Source organism: Musa acuminata, chromosome BXJ2-3 (assembly GCF_036884655.1).
Source record: "Musa acuminata AAA Group cultivar baxijiao chromosome BXJ2-3, Cavendish_Baxijiao_AAA, whole genome shotgun sequence".
Classification (NCBI taxonomy): Eukaryota; Viridiplantae; Streptophyta; class Magnoliopsida; order Zingiberales; family Musaceae; genus Musa; species Musa acuminata.
The window spans coordinates 9,448,571-9,466,488 of NC_088340.1; the positions used below are offsets into that span (position 1 = coordinate 9,448,571).

General features: G+C 42.5%; 2 protein-coding genes and 1 long non-coding RNA gene across 3 annotated transcripts; 1 reads left to right on the forward strand and 2 right to left on the reverse strand.

Annotated features, from left to right (window-relative positions):
• Nucleotides 1–1,373: 1,373 nt before the first annotated feature.
• LOC135607287 (transcription factor bHLH76-like) lies at nt 1,374–4,974 on the reverse strand. The gene is made up of 7 exons (XM_065099009.1): nt 4,297–4,974; nt 4,006–4,214; nt 3,829–3,889; nt 3,672–3,740; nt 3,459–3,530; nt 3,141–3,335; nt 1,374–2,039 (listed from the first exon to the last, which is right to left on the reverse strand). The coding sequence occupies exons 1-7, from the start codon at nt 4,972–4,974 to the stop codon at nt 1,932–1,934; spliced, it is 1,392 nt and encodes a 463-aa protein (XP_064955081.1). The 3' UTR covers nt 1,374–1,931.
• Nucleotides 4,542–5,321, forward strand: LOC108952429 (uncharacterized). Its single transcript, XR_001977402.2, has 3 exons — nt 4,542–4,682; nt 4,820–4,996; nt 5,128–5,321. It is a non-coding gene; the product is annotated as an uncharacterized LOC108952429 (long non-coding RNA).
• Nucleotides 5,322–9,513: 4,192 nt separating this feature from the next.
• Nucleotides 9,514–15,409, reverse strand: LOC135606668 (transcription initiation factor IIA subunit 2-like). Its single transcript, XM_065097723.1, has 3 exons — nt 15,281–15,409; nt 15,137–15,187; nt 9,514–9,651 (listed from the first exon to the last, which is right to left on the reverse strand). Exons 1-3 carry the CDS (start codon nt 15,407–15,409, stop codon nt 9,514–9,516), a joined length of 318 nt encoding a protein of 105 aa, XP_064953795.1.
• Between the last annotated feature and the right edge of the window lie 2,509 nt (nt 15,410–17,918).

The following is a 17,918-nucleotide window of genomic DNA, read 5'->3' on the forward strand; positions in this document are numbered from 1 at the left end:
GGGTGGAAGAGACTATTTAGGTGAAACGAAGGGTTTGGACAGTATGTTGATCTGATGGGAGTCACTTTTTTGACTGCTGGTAGTCAATTAAGTTTTCGGACTTCGAAGGATCTATAATGGCTTGTAGATAGTATGTTGATCTGATGGGAGTCACTTTTGACTGCTGGCGGTGAGTAAGTTTCCATCTTTATAACTCCAGGCTGTTTCTTTGCAACATAAGCCTCATAGTATAAGTTTCTCTGAGAATTCATTAGAAAAGATTAATTCTACGAGTTTAGGATGACTGGCTTTTATTGTTTAGAGTGAGTGCATCACTGCACCAGTAATATCAGTTATTTGTAGCTATAACCATGCAAGAGGCAATTATTAGTGTGGGAATGATATATTCTTGGCATTGGACAAAATGATCATTACATGTCCTTTTTGTGGAACCCATGGAGCAATTCCTAGAAATTCCAGTTTATGCTCAGCTGTCAGAAAACCTATGTCACCAAACAGAGTGGTTGGATGGTCCAACCATCACCCTATAATTATTTGAGGTGCTCTTCCAGCACCTCATTATGTTCATTCCAACCACCATGGTAGTAGTTTCAGAAGTGAAACCAGTCTGGTATTTGCTGGGAACCATTGGCAGAAACAAAGATCCAAGTTGGACACAAGCAGAAAAAGACTCGAATTCTGATCACCCAGAGTTCATAAAGTATATCCTTCTTATGAAATTCAAATTTTTATTCTTTATAACAATGGAATACTGCATAATATCAACTTAGAAGTGCAGGAAATCACTCTCCATGTAGCTGGCAACACCAGTTGTAAGAACAGAAATAATTGCGTGCTGTAAGCTTACCTACAATTGGTGGACAAAGTAAATTTTTTTTTGCAGAGCTTAAAGAGTCTTTTGAACCTGAGCCAACTACCAGCAGATCTTTGTCGGATCACACTTGTCCACCAGAGTCTGCCATGATTTCAAGTCAAGAAAGCAGTCTCATGCATGCCTCATTCCATCTGACAAAGTTATTAATAATCTCAGGAGCACAGAGTCATTTATGTTTATACTAAACAATGGGATAAGAGCTTCTCAAGCTTTGGGACAAATGATGCAGAAGGTCAAGAATCTGTGCAGAACAAAGATAAGTTTTCTTCTTTGCTGCTGAAGTTGCTTAGATTGCTTCTCTGTACAAGCAGTGGAGTCAACTAATTGGTGTGGAATATTTGATTAAGAAAATCTGCACACTATCATATCACACCAATTATAATTCTTGAGCATTATGGATGTTACATAAACACCTTTTACATATAGCATTGAAGATAAGGCCTGGGTTATCAGATCTAAACATGCAGAAAGTTGCACTGTTCTATTGCGAAGGGTAGTGTAAAAGGAACTTTCTAACCTGAAGAATTGTTATAAAACCATGGGTTCCACTTGAACAAAGAGTGCCACATGATTCCCTTCTTGATCTGATTCGACCAGAAAATTAACCCAGTTTACAGGAGAGCCAAGGGTTACATCTGAGATTTTTCTTGTTCTATGCAAAACTTCTCCTCCTAGTGCTAACGGATACATGAGTAGCCAAACTTTATGTTGGCAATGGATTTTCCCTACTAAATTTACTTTCAAAAGCATACACCAAGCAGGAGGCAAGCTGCCCTCCATTTGCTATAGAGGGAGAAAACCTCTAAGAATGCTCTTTGGATGTATAGAGAGGAACACTGAATCTTTTGTGACAACCATCTGAGAGATGAGCTTGTACAGCTCCTGTACCTCTTCACCAGATCTCTGAATCGATAAGCCTCCACAGTTGTGTGCCTCAAAATGTATGCAAGGAAATTATTTGAACTTGACTTCTGAGTAACCTCATGGCAGTGAACCTAGGAGGGCCATTGAGATCTTTGGACATTATTAGCATCCAAATTCGGTTGGACCGTTCTTTTTATATGGTGAAGCCATCAGGTTTTCTATTTATCACTTGTGAATTCAGAGGAGGATTAGCACCATATGTCATTTGCATGACAAGCTGTTCGTTCCAAGAATTGTGCATCTGTTAGAAGGGAAAATAGAAGACAGAGTTAGATCTCATAGATGTGGATATAGTTATTCCCCATTAAAAACATGTAATTTACGCTGACAGAGCAGTATCCGGGTGCCACTATGTCTTGGCTCCTACAGTATACGGATCTGATCTCACTGCTAAGCATCATTTTATTGGAACTTAGTATATTCCAGTGCTCTTCCTGGATGATGAGAAAGCTTACTACCTGTAAGCTACTTATTGTTATGAATAATAAGCTCCCACAATTGAGCTTAAGAACTGAATTCTCAATCCTTGAATTGAAAACGAAAGGGTTTATGGAAGAATTATTTGGAACCAGCAAAATGGTCTTAGAAAAGAAAATTTCAAAAGACAAGGGATTGGATAAATTTCGAAGCATGATTTAAACATGGAATCAAATAGGCCAATGAACCTTTAAGTTGGGAGAATATGCAGCCTGGAACATGATCAAACTTGAACTATATATCAAGAAAGCATATCTTTGAGAGAAGGGGGAAACTATCTTTGAATTCTTTAGCAAGAATACATTATAGATTACAGAAAAATGTAGAACAAATGAAAAGGGTGATCTAGTGCATTAGGATCCTGAAAATTTGGTGTTAGAACAAGTACAATTACTAAACGTAATGTTGCAATGACTTAGGCTTGAGAACTTGAAGAGGGCTGACAAGAAAATTTAATTAAGCATGGAAGATTAGGTGAAGAGAATCAACCAAATAGAAGATCTAGTTCAAGGGAGATCTACAATCTTCCGTTAAGGGAAGAAGACAACTGACATGTTTTAAGCGGTTCAGGCTAATAAAGTTCCAAGCTCAACATGGTCCTTTCCTGGTATAGTACACTAAGAAAACAAGAAAAACAACATACGTTATAATTTTTTTTCATTGTAGAACTTGATAAATGGTGTTGTACAACAATTTTCCCCCACTAGTCATTTTTATTATTTATTCACTTTAAGATCTCTGAACCTTTTTCTCTCTTTTAAATTGTGATCCGAAAACTACTCATTCTTTTTTTATCTAAGAATCAATATAATTTGATTTATCATCTCCAATTAGTTAGAAGTATTGGCATGATTGGTAGGTTTACCTGCAGAGAAGTCTCTTTATAACCACTCGCCATCGGTATTTCAGTAATCAGTGTTCTTCTAAATGCATCTGAAGGGTTAAGCATGGAAGAGATTCCAGCATGCGCCAAGCCCTGTTGAGATGAATATACCTGAGGATAAATCATCTCCTGTGAGAATCCAGCTGCAGATGATGAGCCACCATGGGAATGCAGAAGCTGTTTGTAGATGCAGAGAAACAAATGCAAACCAAGTACCATTAGGCATCAAGTATGCTATCATAAAATCCCTTCTACCGACGACAACAAGCTATTCAATAATGAAGAAGAGAAGTGTCACACATTTTTAGCCAGAAGCCCTTCTATGCTGAAATCAAGTTGTGGATTGACAGCTGCAAGCTTCATGGAGAGAAACTTAACAAGAAAAACCAGATAAAATAGTTCAGTATATCTCACAATAGGAAAGTATGGATGAAGAGCATTCTGCACTCTGACTCTACTGCTTTTTCACTCTGATTAGTATAACTTGCAATTACATTTCCCATTGAAGCCTACCTCAACTTGTCTTTGGAGTGATTGAACATAATTTATGATTTCATCCAGCATAACTGCTTTTCCTGTTACCTGCAGATTACAGCTTTTTTTTGTCATACTTCAAAACTGTAGAAGTCAAATCTTCATGATTTACAACACAAGTATCACTAGAGCATACTTTGCTGCAACCAGGCACAAGTTCTTGAAGATACTTCATCCTTTCACTGATTTTCTCCCTTCTTACCTGCATCCATCCATCCATCTAAACTATTTAAGTGTTTTTTTTTCACTGGTGAAGGAAAGGTGCGTGATGGCAAAGCTTCCTACTACACTGCATCATTGGTATCATTAGAACCTTACTCTTTCTGCAAGACTGTGACTATTGGTGGCTTGTCCACGCTGTGCTCTGACATGAACATAACCCTCCTTTGCTGCTTCTGAATTATCTTTTGCATTTTTCCCACTGTGTTTGTAACTTTTGAATTTGGTTTCAGTGTTATCCTTTGTGGTTTCTGTTGATGATTGTAGGCCTCTTAGCACCTGGTCCTTCTCCTTCTCCGTCTCCTAGCAAAACAGAAGCTTTTTTAGAGTTATCACTTACTGCAGAAGAGGACAGAGCAAAGGATCAGCACAGAAATGCGAGTACCTCAGTGGCTTTTCTCCTTTTATTTGCGCCAAGATCACTGGAGGATGAATTCCCAGCTGCGTCTGCTGAACCGGTATGCCTTTCTTGGCCTTCTTCACAGAAATTGCCTTCACGGGATTTATTGTTTGAGGTGCCAACGTGAGATATACTTCGATCTCTTTTGTTATTCATCGTAATGCCTTTGATGGTTCCATGTTCGACGGGCAGTGAGACTACATTTAGCTCGGCCTTCTGAACCCGAGCCCCGATGGCATCCTTTGAAGCACCAGAGGGCGGAGTCATTGACTGAGATGGGCCGAGGAGGCTGATGCCACGGAAACTACCGCCGCCGAAACATGAAAGCCTTGCCGCCCGCTCGATTAAACCCGAATCGACGGGGAAATGAGGTAGGCTGTGGGGGAATTCTCCGGGAGGAGGCGATGGAAGCATGCCTCTGTTGGACATGGCTACTGGTTTTCCAATCGGTACACAGTTGATGCTTTCTCCAAAGCTCATGGTACATGAACTTGTGTGGTGGTTCCAGAGACCGGGAGTGAAGAAGGCCTCCACCATTGAAGCTGAAAGAATTGGGGATGAAGTCAATGGAGTCACGAAGCCGACCGCGCCAGGACTATGGCTGCTGATGTGATCTCCATGGCTCTCCTCCAACCCGAACTGGTTATTCTCTTTCGCCTCCATCTCCGCCTCCCAAACCTCGACGGTGAGTCTTCAGGCAGCTGGGAGAATGACTTAGCCTTTCTCTGATATAGAAGCAAAAAAGATTCAAACTTGCGCTTCTTCCACTTCTTCTTCTTCTTCTTCTTCTTCGGATCTGACACGATTGGATTTCAGGCTGTCAGCTTCAAAACGAGCACCCAAATCGGTGATCCTTGCATGCTATGATGAACAATCAGAAGCCAGAAAGCATGTGCAGACCCAGAGATAGGAGATAGGAGAAGGAAACCCTCAAGAAGCACGAAAACCCATGACATTTAAGAAGCCATCGATTCAGATGTCGGCAATATCAGAAGAAACTTACAGAAAAAGAACCTTTTAGGACTGTTGGCGACAATGCTAAATCAAAGATGCGGATGGGAGTGCATGTATCGTCTGCCGAGGATCTCCTACTCACAGAAGAAAAGCTCATGAAATGGACAGAGACGACAGCAGAGCTCGGAGTACAAGAAACGCAGTCGCAAGGAGTGAAAAGACAAGGCAGGCAGAGAATCCCCACCTATCAGAAACCCCGAGAGGAACAAGGACAGCAGCAGCACGAGTTGCAGGCAGAAGAGCGGAGCTCAAGCCATCCCATCAAACATCGCACCTTTCCCTTGCTCAAAGCACCAGAGCGCACAAAAACCCAACAAACCCTATCATCCCACGGTGTAGAAGTGGGAAATGGAAAGGTACTCCTTACACCTTTAATCACTCTGCCTCCATCGAAGCCAGACTTTTTGCCCTTGGAAGCTTTGCTGCAAACGTGAGCTTTCTCCAATTTGGATTTCGCTTCTCCCTGTCTTGTTCTGCTCGGTGACCTCTCCTTGTTACTCTCGCAGGCTTATATCCTGCCGGTAGAGGAGGATAGAGAGAGAAGACACGAAGGCACAAAGACGATGGAAAAGAGAGCTATATGAGAGAGAGAGAGAAGCGTGTCGAGTCATTAACCACCGCCCAGAACTATATAGAGCTGAGAAGGAAGCAAAGGGAAAGCAGAGCACATTCCAATCCACCGTTTCTTTATTCCATGAGATGGTTCCCTTTTAACAGTTACTTGTTTATGGGACTGTTTAACTTTGGGTTTGTGGTTGCATTGTGGGATACTTACTTATCACGAAATAACTTTAATATCGGAGGGGAAAATCTTATCATTTTATATACTAATTTTTGTGAAATCCTTTATAATTCTTTTAATATCAATTTGATGATAAGCTCCAAAGTTAGAGAGAGGATGGATCGAAATAGGATCTAAAAAATTAAAGGTTAATAATCCTCCCCGGGTTGGTGCATGGTTGCCATCACAGGCTCGGCCGGAGATCGGACGGTCCGAGTTGGTGGCCACCGCAATAGTTAACGACCGGATGCGTGATTTGGACATGGCAACTTCTGCTTTAATGTGCGTGCTCTCATTCGATGATGATGATGATGTATTTGTGTGTTGGTAAGTAGGATTCGATCCAGATTAATTTAGAGTGATTAATTACCCTCATAACTTGATCTGCTATTAGAGTACGATAAGATGTTCTAATAGTTTTATATTAAATAGGAGGATAGTGAACAACTTTTAGTTTTACATTATTTAATATATTTTTTTCTAATATCTATTCCCTATCAATTATTGATATATATATATATATATATATATTGATTTTTTACTGTTTTTCATTTAAGAATTAATGACATGAGGGTCTCTTTAGAAGCTTTTAATTAAGGTTTTAACGCATGCATAACATAGAGGCAGATGATTTATGTTGATTGGGTTAGGTCGGCCTCACCATGCACCTTTTCTTCACCCCTTCCACTGTCTTCTACTTTCACCATTCAATTATCATATCCCTACCCACCCACACCCTCAAAAGCCGCATTCCTTAAAAAGGGACGGACAACAGCCCAAACTCCAAAGTGGAAGGACAGGTGAGGTCACAACCACACCCGACTGAGAGAGAGAGAGAGCGAGCAATTTGGACCATTTGTCCTGGCCCTAATTAATGGACTATCCTCCTGCTTCCTTGGTGCAATGGCCAAACCATGGCAATCCTTGGGACCCCACAGGTAAGTAAGTGGCCAAGGGTCATAAATTGTTCACTCTTGTGCAGTGGCTACCAGCTTCTGTCACGTATAAGTTAACAAATAAGAAGGCAAATAAATCTATTATACAAGTCCTAAGAAGATATATATATATATATATATATATATATATATATATATATATATATATATATATATATATATGCATGGTTCTGTTGTTTATTCTACCTTGAGTAGGGTATTAATTTTCTCTTTGAACCTAACTATTTAAGGGGATGAAATAACCCACAAGCTTATCATATTAATAAGGCTAGCTTTATATTAGATTAAGATTTTACTAAGATTATTGCAGATCCATCATGAGGAACTCAGTAGATTCTGTTATAGAATTCCAATGCAGTCATTAAAACAATCTTCTCTATGCATCACAAGAACAGGAGCAGATTCCCTAAGCTCCAAGTCCACTGGTTTGATTAAACCACATAAATGGGCCAATGTAAATGCAGTTAGATTATGGTCCAAATCAGGCCTATCAGAATCAAAGCCCAGTGCATATTAAACAAATTCAAGAACCTTTTATATCTATCTTTTAAAGTTTTGATATATATATATATATATATATATATATATATATACATATGTCACTTCTGTTAATATTGATCTAATGAATTATAGTTAAAGGTATTGATTTCATAGTTAAAAGTGTAGTAAGAGTTGCAGCTTCCAAACATCACGATGATTGGGATGGTTAGCTGCAAACCTACCACACCACCCTACCTTGCTATGGCTCAAAATTGAAGCTTCATGAGAGCCATTTAAGAAGGAAGACTTCCTCCGATTCTTAAGGTGGGGAACCGAAGAAGATCGGACATCGAGTGTTCTCAGCGGATAAGAAAAGCATCCTCATCAACTTCACGGCAGAAAAGCATGTAGATCCATCTTAAGGAAAGCCTCATCAAGCTTTCTCTCGCAAAGATGGAACCTGTCACTTGACTGAATACCCCACTCAGATTTTGTGCACATTTTGCACACCTTCTTACCTCTCTATCACGGGAGTTAACTGAGCCCATCAATCAAGCACACCATCATCCACCAGTGTCCAAATCCATTACTTCACCGGACGAAGCTTGAAAGCTCCTTTGGCTGCTTGGATGCAGTGAAAGACCAACCACAGTACACAGTTGGGGTAGTGACAGGGACATCCATGGATTCTCCACGTACCTCCCGGGAACAAATGATTTCTGTGTGGAGAAAAAAGCAAGAAAGCTGGATGCCAACTTTATGATTCATACCGCGGAGTTCCATCTTTTTGAGTCAGAAGCAGAACCAAATAAGTTGTTGCAGGTAAATGGCACTTTCAATTGACTACAGTGATCATCAAGGACTGCTGCAAGCATGTAGCATTTGTTGCTTTGGTTGAAGAGCTTCAGTTCAGACGGCAAACAAGGCAAAAGGAACAACCAAATTGATTGCTCCAATGCAGGTGCTGTCAGAGTCTGATGCTTATAACTCATGGTTAGGAAAAGGTTACGTATGCAGTGCAAGGAAATAAAAAGGATTGATAGGTCGCTTTAGTTGTTCTTGAGAGTACACATAGTATTTAGTCACTTGATGCCAGATTCATATCAATCCACCACCATACTTGGTGAGTTGGCGGAGATTGGACTGCATGAAATTGACATATTGGATATGGATTCAAAGTCATTTTTCGTGAGAGCATACCTGTGGTTCCACTTTGATCTCAGGATGCCTTTCAGCTACAAGCAGTATGCAGACACTGGACATGTGCCATCTGCAAGTCCTTTAAAGTAGTAGATGGCTTACTTGCTTCAGACTTAATTCTCAGACCGGAGAAGATGATGGCCTCTGTGGAGGACAAAATTTTGTAAATATCAAATAGCTTAGTTGATAAATATCTTAATTATTAACAATAAATAAGAATTCTTCTCTCACTATTTATCTTTGCATAAGAAAAGAAACGAAAAACAGAGGATATGGGATAAGAAGAATTGAATCATTTAAAAGCAAATGAGTCTATCTATCTATATCTAATGTTAACTTGAGCTTAGGTATTTCTTATCAACTAACCTGTATTGGCTGGCCCATCAATGGGCCCGTCGGTGTGCTTGGCCGACGGAGGCAGGCCATTGTGCTCAAGTCCCAGGCACAGTCATGCTCTTAGCTTTGGTAAAGTCAGGAGGATCCTGCTTAGAGGAAGAAGGTATGTGCTTCCAAAAAAGAACCAAGTCTCTGATCACTCAACATAAAAGAACTTCAAAATTCATGAACCAAGAATTTTACATGTCTAGGTTTTAGCTTTTTCAAGATTAAAAGAATATCATCTACAAACGGAAGGTGACTAATAATTCGAGCCGAATTCAACTGATAGGGGTCTGTGTACCAGATAGAATGAGCTTGGGAGAGTGGCCGAAAACAAGGAAACTTTACATCCATATTCATGGTGCCCAGGAGAAAGAAGGAGATGAACTCTCACTATGGTAGCAATTTGGAGTCACAAGCTACAATCTTCACCCTTCCGATCTGTTCCTCGGTTTTGCCAATTTTGAAAACTGCATCTTGCAAGTTGAACGTCCAGACATGGTCACAAAACCTGTAGGTATGCAGATGACCCTGTGCAAAGAGTATTATCCAAGAAAAGAGATCAGGTTTTTAATTTCACTAGCTTTAATCAGCTGAAAGACCAGACGAGGAATGAAGGCATGATAATGGTTTTAAATAATAGGTTGCATAATTCCCTTAGGTTAGATCCAACCGTAAAAAGGAAAATAATGGACCCAAAAAGATAAATGATAGACGAGAGAAGAGCAAAGGTTCAGGTTTGAGAGGCAAGCAATTCTACATTCTAAGAAACCAAAAACTGGTACTAGAGCTACATTCTAAGGGGTGGGCAGTTCTACATTCAAATGATATTTCCCAAATCAGTCATCATTAACCATACAGAGATGACTAAAACTAAAATTTGTTACTACAAGAAAATATTTAAAATGATACCACGCAATCAAGAAGTACTGGTAAGGCAAGGAGGGCAAGACATGAAAGGAGGCACATAATCCTTCTACAACTCATCCAGCATAATTTAGTCGAGCATACAAGTATTTTATGTTGCATAACTGCAGGTGCAGAGGGCGCCATAGGATAATACATGGACATAATGAACATAGATGACACTCATGATTCAAGAAGGTATATAAACTGTTAAAAGACTCCCATCCTGTAACGGACAAACTTCTAAACAAGATGTTGGATGTAATGCTTATGTCTGTCCGTTGTCTTTTGGCATGTTCATGCCTTGTACAGAATGTAAAGGGGCGGTCGAAGGCTTAATAGTCCCATTTTAGTTGGGTTGGTGGCCTCTTTAGGCTTGTAAATAAAGGTTGTGTCATGTGGACACGTTCGAGAGCTTTTTGGTCTGTAATGGACAATTTTACCCTTTGTTGTGCCACTGTTCAGAGCTTGTAAAGTCTGTTTGTAATTTGCATTGTCTATGAAGTGTTTTTCGGACATGTTTGCTTGTGGATCCCGATTGAGGCGTTCTCTTTAACTCGTTCTCTCTTTTGTTGGTCCTAAGGGACAATGGGAGACTTCGGGGAGGTTGACCTTTGCGGACGGACGCGCGAGGGTGCCGCACGCCTTAGGCAAAACCAGCTAAGGTCGTGACATTATGGTATCAGAGCGGGACAAGCACTCATAGAAACACTTGACATGCAAACGTGGGGGACCTAGCGAGGCTGCGTTGAGGGCAGTCAGCAACGCGCGACCGTTTGAGGGAAAACGGGCATGGAGATGTAGGGAAAAGAGTCGCTCAGAGGAGCGGGCATCTAACATTGGCATTCAGGGGAATGGCCAACCCTTCGCGCAAGAGGCACCACGAGAACAGGCAAGCTTGGAAGAATTCGGAGCGCACAAAGGTTGGGATGGCTGAGTTTGAGCTACGGCTCAACGTTGACAACTATACTTGATGGTGCTTTAGGCAAGCGAGGCGCTTGGCAAGAATGAGACCATCCAAGGTGGAATTAGTTGCTCAACGACCAAAAGAGTTATGCAAAGCTCACAGAGGTGAGGGGAATTGCTAACTCGAAGAATTTGGTACTCATGCATGGGCTTGTATGCGGACGATGGAATGTTCGTGGCCATCCCAAGGTGACCGAGACTCGGCGCCATGGAGCATTGAAACTTTCTCTTCGGCATGCGAAGGATACGTCCGGAGGAGGCTGAAGTGTGCAACGAGTTCAGCATGTTGCTAGACCTTGAGGGGTGCAGCGGTGGTTGTATTGACGTGGAGGCGCAATCTAGCAAGTGTGTCTGCAGGAGGCAGAACAATGCACAGTTTGTTCAGCAGATCGGAGTAGTCCAAGGGGATGGTGGTCTCCGAAACGAAGAGAGATATTGCTCCAACGGGATAGTTATCCAGGAGGGATAAGTCTCGGCACTCCAGAGGGAGAATCATGTGAGACGGACTTCACATGTTGAGGAGGAGTACCTCACGAACAACAACTCCACGAAGCTCAATGGACCGAGCAAGCAGCGAGGAGTTGCCGCATGATCTCGCTCGAGAGAATGCATTGGTGGATGCATTGCGAGATCAAGTGGGGGAGCGACCTGAAGCAACTTAAATGAAGGCACACTTAGAGTCGATATGGAGATCGGACTCAAGGGAGGGTTGACCCGTGGAATGGTGGGCGCGAGGGCCACCATCGACTCAATGCAAAAACGAGGAGCGGAGCAACTTGGGTGTAACTTGGCGAAGTACCCAAGCCGCCTGAAGGGAGCCAGTAGAGAAGTTGGAACATGGAGCAGAAGCATAGTGCTTTCCTTAGACAGAGGTCAAAGACATGAGCTCTTGCAGAGGCAAGGGTAGGATCATGTTGTTCCATGGGTCCTTCTTTCTGACGGAGCGGACTCATCTTGCATGGTGCCAAAGACGAAGGGAGCTTCTGGGCACATGCACCTTATCTCGGAGGAGCATTTGATGGAGGAACTAAGGCGACTCAATTTGCGGAGGCGAAGTTGGGTTCGGAAGGCCTTAGCACGGGGCAAGAGGACGCAGAGGCGGGTACTCTTGAAGAATATGCCACAGTGTTGCCATTCAAGTTGCCATGAAGGAAGCAGTGCGCAGCGGAGATTGTGCTGGTAGGGGCAGAGGCCCAGGATCCAGACAATGGTGCACAAATTACAGTGAAGTCGGTGGACTTCGGGAGCTACTAGGCGACGGACTGTCCTAGAGCGGTGCTTCATCTAGGTGTGACCCAAGAGTGGGTGGATGAAGGTCGATTGCCAAAGGAGCGAACAAAATCGAAGGTGGAGGAGACCCTGCGATGTATTGGCAGAGGCCACACATGGAGGGTTCACAATTCGAGTTTATTCCACAAGGATCAGAATGCAATGGAGATGTCACCAGGAGGCGACATGGTGCAGCGGATCGTGGTGGAACAGTTCGTGGCAATGCGACACACACGACATAGTCCCGGGAGGGACTAGATCATATGGAGGTATGATCGGGAGCTACTGGGAGCTCCGCTTTGGTGAACAACACGACGGCAGGAAGGGCTATGGATTCAAGGAGTGAAGGCCATGGTACCGCAGAGGCGGGTCTTCCGAGCGTGCACCGAATTTTGCATCGGATGAAAACCTTGGTCATCAGCATATGGGGGCTGGGTTCCACCAAGGGAAAAGTTCGAATGCAAGTACCAGTGAGTTCCATGGGAGGGACTTGATCATACAGAGGTATGATCGAAGCAGCTGGAGAGTTGGACTGCTCTAGAGCTCATATTCGCTTAAGGGAGCCCGACAAGTCAGAGGACAAGGTCGAGTAAGCGAACGTTGCTACCAAGGAAGCTAAGGAGAACAGAATCGGTGCAAACTCTACAACGTGATGGCAGAGGCCATGGATGAGAGTTGCAGTCTGTCTTTCCATCGACCAAACAGACTACTTGGAGAACACAGAGGTGTTGAAGTAGGAGGTCGAAAGGGGCGAGGAAGCGACGACGAGTCCAGAGGGACTTAGCTACCCAAAATCAAGCATCAGTTAGAATGGAGGTGGACTCAGAGGAGTGCCACGGAGACATCTCTACTGATTGTGAAGGAAAGGGATACAGAGGCGAGGCGACGGATAGTAGGGCCATGGGCATGGCAACGCCATGGTACCGCAGAGGCGGGACTTCCGTGCAAGTCATTGATCCCTTGCTCTCACGGAGGGAGAGCGCTTGGTCGTGAAAGGGGCCGAGGAGGTGGAGCATGCAGAGGCAATCTCCAAGTACCAAGACAAGGCTGAAGGGCAGAGGCCAAGAAACTTCGTAAGACCGGTGTCAACAAGTTTCTCATCAAGATAGTCGTAAGTGAAGGACTTCGGGTCATGCAAGAGTGCACGACCAAGGAACGAAGCAAGCAGTACGCGGTGCTGTACCTTTGCTACTCAGTGGAGTAGGCGGCAGGGTTGATGGAGAAGACGGTACAATCCCAGAGGCGACCTCATCTATCAGAGAATTACTCCAAGTTGGGGTGAAAACTTCCTGCATTCCAGAAGTTCAATGGCATTGAGAAGGTGAATCACAGTAGCTAACTCAACGCGAGGAGTGCAAACACTTCAAGTGCTTCAGAAGTGTGAGCAAAGAGCAGGCGAAGGCCAGTAACCAGCTCGATGCATGAAGTACAACCTCGAGGAGGCGGGCGAAGTCAAGTAACCTTTGCCTTCTCAACTCTTAAGAGAATGGGCGAAACCGAGTACCCCAATTCTCTTATCTATCCAGCAGAGGAGCTCTGCACAAGTTCAAAGACCCTTCGAAGAGAATGGAAGATAATAGTTGTCAAATCCTCACCAACGGTGATCAGTGCTACTAAGAGTAGATTGTCCGCCTCATTTCCCAACGAAATGCCAATCGAAAGCGGAAGTGATGCGAACCTACTTGGATGTGACAACTAAGTGAAAGAAGAGTCAATGAGCAGATTTTGTGGAGGAAGGACCCAAAACTTCAGAAGTTTGCGAGGCGATGCTCGTTAAAGCTCCAACAAGCATCCACCCAGTTCAAGCAGCATGTGGAAATTTTGAGAGACTGGCGCACTAAGGATGGTCTTTTCCTTCATTTGGTGGATCCGCAGGAATCAACGAGGATCAATACAACTCAGCCAACCCCACACCAGAGTCAGAGTCATTGGCGAGTTGAAGCAGCATGGCGGATCAAAGGTTCGACTACTCAGAAACAGCAGCGGAGAGCAGCTGGGAGCCAGGAGGCGCATTGCAGCTGGAGCGGAAGATTGAAGACTCAGCAAAGGCGAAGAGTTGCAGTGTTCACAAAGGCTTCGACGAGGACGTCGAAGGGATAAGTGGGGGAGAATGTAACGGACAAACTTCTAAACAAGATGTTGGATGTAATGCTTATGTCTGTCCGTTGTCTTTTGGCATGTTCATGCCTTGTACAGAATGTAAAGGGGTGGCCGAAGGCTTAATAGTCCCATTTTAGTTGGGTTGGTGGCTTCTTTAGGCTTGTAAATAAAGGTTGTGTCATGTGGACACGTTCGAGAGCTTTTCAGTCTGTAATGGACCATTTTACCCTTTGTTGTGCCACTGTTCAGAGCTTGTAAAGTCTGTTTGTAATTTGCATTGTCTATGAAGTGTTTTTCGGACATGTTTGCTTGTGGATCCCGATTGAGGCGTTCTCTTTAACCCGTTCTCTTTTTTGTTGGTCCTAAGGGACAATGGGAGGCTTCGGGGAGGCTGACCTTTGCGGACGGACGCGCGAGGGTGCCGCACGCCTTAGGCAAAACCAGCTAAGGTCGTGACAATCCGGTAGACTTAAAAATAAGCAAGAGTAGGTGGGAATTTTCTATTTGATTATTGAAGCCATTACTGAGCAAAAACTTTATGTAAACACCCTCCATGAGGGTGAAAAAAAGGTTATTAAAAAAATGATACAATATTATAAAGAACCTTGGTGAATGATTAGATGATATTAAGAGGTCAAAGCACACAAAGTATCTTAATAAGCATAATTATTAATTTTAATAAATTGAAAGGTTAAATTCACAAGTGTCATAAGACACAGAATCTGTATGAAGTGGATACACATGATAAAGGACAAGCCAAACAGCAAATGTTTACCTTCATAGAAACCATTCTCTTCACTCGGGTCTCCAAGGCATCTTTCATAGACTGGAAGGAGATAGCATCAATGAGAAGAGCACCTATAAATATGACAGGAGAATTTTCCAAAAGAACTTTGTACATAACTAACAATCAAATTACCTTGTCAAATTGCACTAGTACTTTATAAGCTACCTCTGGGCTCAAAGTTCCACTAAGAACCATCTCATCTAAGGCATCTATCAAGCAGGCGCCAATGGAAGACTTTCGATATATCTCGAATGTGGCCATGGCCTACTATAGCATGCCAACGATCATAGATTACCTGCAAACCAAAGCTCAGGCTGCAAAAAAAAAAAAATCAAAAAACAAAAATAGACACAAGAAAGGAAGAAAAGGTTGTTTTGTTTTGTATACCTTATAAATGTAAAAATAGTAAACAAATCTTTTAATATATCAGGAAATCGGCTTCTACCAGCATATTATCAAGTTAACTTATCATATTAAGAACCATAGAACCTCCATGCCAAAAGGAATGTTTTTAACATAAGTGGGTGGTTTACTACCAGATCAAAAAAGGAAAAGTGATCAATGTGTAGTAAGCATTGATCACTTTCCCATGGCGTAAGACAAGCATAAGCATAACCAAAGAAACATGAAACACAAGCATCCCAATTACCAAACAATATTCTTATGTAGATCCTTAATCCGGCTATGGCATATTCTGATAGCAAAACTCCAAGTTCATCATAGAAAAGAATGTGGCGTTATAATAAATACATTGATTGCAATTAAATAATTTCATTTATAAATACTATTGATATTTGTTGCCTAATGTAACAACAAACTTAGTATGTGGTACCTCAATAACTTGTGCATATGTGACCATTTCTAGAGCACGATTTTCCAACAAAAGTCCTGGTTCTTGGAAAGGACCAAGAAGAGCCCCAGTTTTCAAGAACTATCAAAACTGCCCCTTTTTGAGCGATCTTTGATATTTGCCCTGAATCCGAATAAAAACCTTTTCCTCTCCCTTTTGTAACTAAAAAGAACACTTTGGTAAAAAACAAAAAGACAAAAATAAGACTCCTTTTCCGATACAAAGGTATACCTCTTCTTTGAAAGTTCATCAAGTGCCACGATCTATCAACTAAAACAAATAGAAAGACTAAGGTACCATTAGACACCCTCTGCAGCTCTTCTGCTCGGTAAACCATAAATACGAATCAGCAAAACCGATTCTGTTTCTTGGATTAATTTCCCATTGCCCACCAAAGAAACTGCTCCTCATCAAATAATCCCCCCTCCAGCAGCTGTTGTTATTATCAAGACAAAGAAAAGACTTGATGAATCTTAGCAACAACAGAAAGACAAAAAGGTTGAATAATCGACTATAAAGAAAAACCTTCATCTAACATCCGAGAAGACAACATTCCACAAACCCATCAAATCAAAGCAAAACTTTCTCAAGAACAAACAATGCAAAGAGAACTAAATCAAGACGCTTTCGCTTCTCAAGAACATGCGTACGACAGAGTAGATGGGGGCCTAAGCGGAAGGAAATGAACTCCGATCGCGAGATCTTGAGCTAAGACTTGACGACCGGAATCCTAGTCCCCTTCGAACGCCGCTCCTTCAGCGACGACAAGGATCGCTCATCGGGAGCACGAAGGTCCGAGACAGACGAGGAAAGGGAGAAGGTTGTTCTCTAATGGGGGACTTCAAATCGAGGGCTTTTATAGGCGATGGCGTTTCTATTTTGTTGTTCGCATAATAATTATGTGCAACATATTAATCTACCGTCCATTCATCTAAGTTAACGAATCTTGACCGCCCATTTATGGCGCCAAAACCTTTTGGTCACGTTGCTCCATTACAGGACAAAAGGAAAAAAAATCAGACGGTCCCTGTGTCCTGATGTGATCTAAAAGGCATCAATCAAGTGAATACACAGATCTCAAAGTGAAACCATTGCGGGATCCGGATTCGGCCTGTTATATATATTAAGTAGGTATTTTCCGCATGCGGGGGAAGCGTGAGAGTCGGCGAAGGGGATCGCCCTCATCGGACGACGACGACTGATCGGAAACGGCATCGGTTTCCTATCGAAGGAGGCGGCAAAGCTCTTCCAGACGGCTGAGCCCACGCCGGAGCAGTGGCTGCCGGAGTTCCCACGATGATAGCAGTGATTATTCGGATTCTGGATCGGAGAACCGGCGTAGGCGAAAGAACGGAGGAGGAGATCTGCGAGTACATGGCCAAGAAAGCCCAAAAGAAGGTCGTCTTTCTCTCTCCTATCTTAATTGTTTTTCTGGGACGCGTTAAGGGTTTCAGAGGTTTCTCAATTCTGTATAGGACTCTTCGTTTTAGGCTGTGAAGGTCGCAAAGAAGCTCAAAGCAAATGCAGTCTCTGGTTACTCGAATGATTCGAATCCATTTGAAGACTCCAATCTGACCGAGAGGTAACTTATTTTGACACCTCCTTTTTCAATAACTATGTCATGATTAATCGTAGCTATTCGTTCTTTGTCAATTTGATGTTTAGGGTTCCGATTATTATTTAGTTTGTTTTGATTCGCCTAATATCTAGAAATGATTCTGAGCAAAAGAATTTGTATGACTGCATTTTGCAAAAGATATAGTCAGATACAGAACTGAAAATACTATTTTCGTCAAAAGAAGATTGTTAGTTGAAAATGAATCAGATCACTTGTCTTGTAAATTCATCAGCATATCAGCATCTATTACAGAATGAGACTTTTAACTTTTGGGGATCTGTAGTATGATTCTTTATAATGCA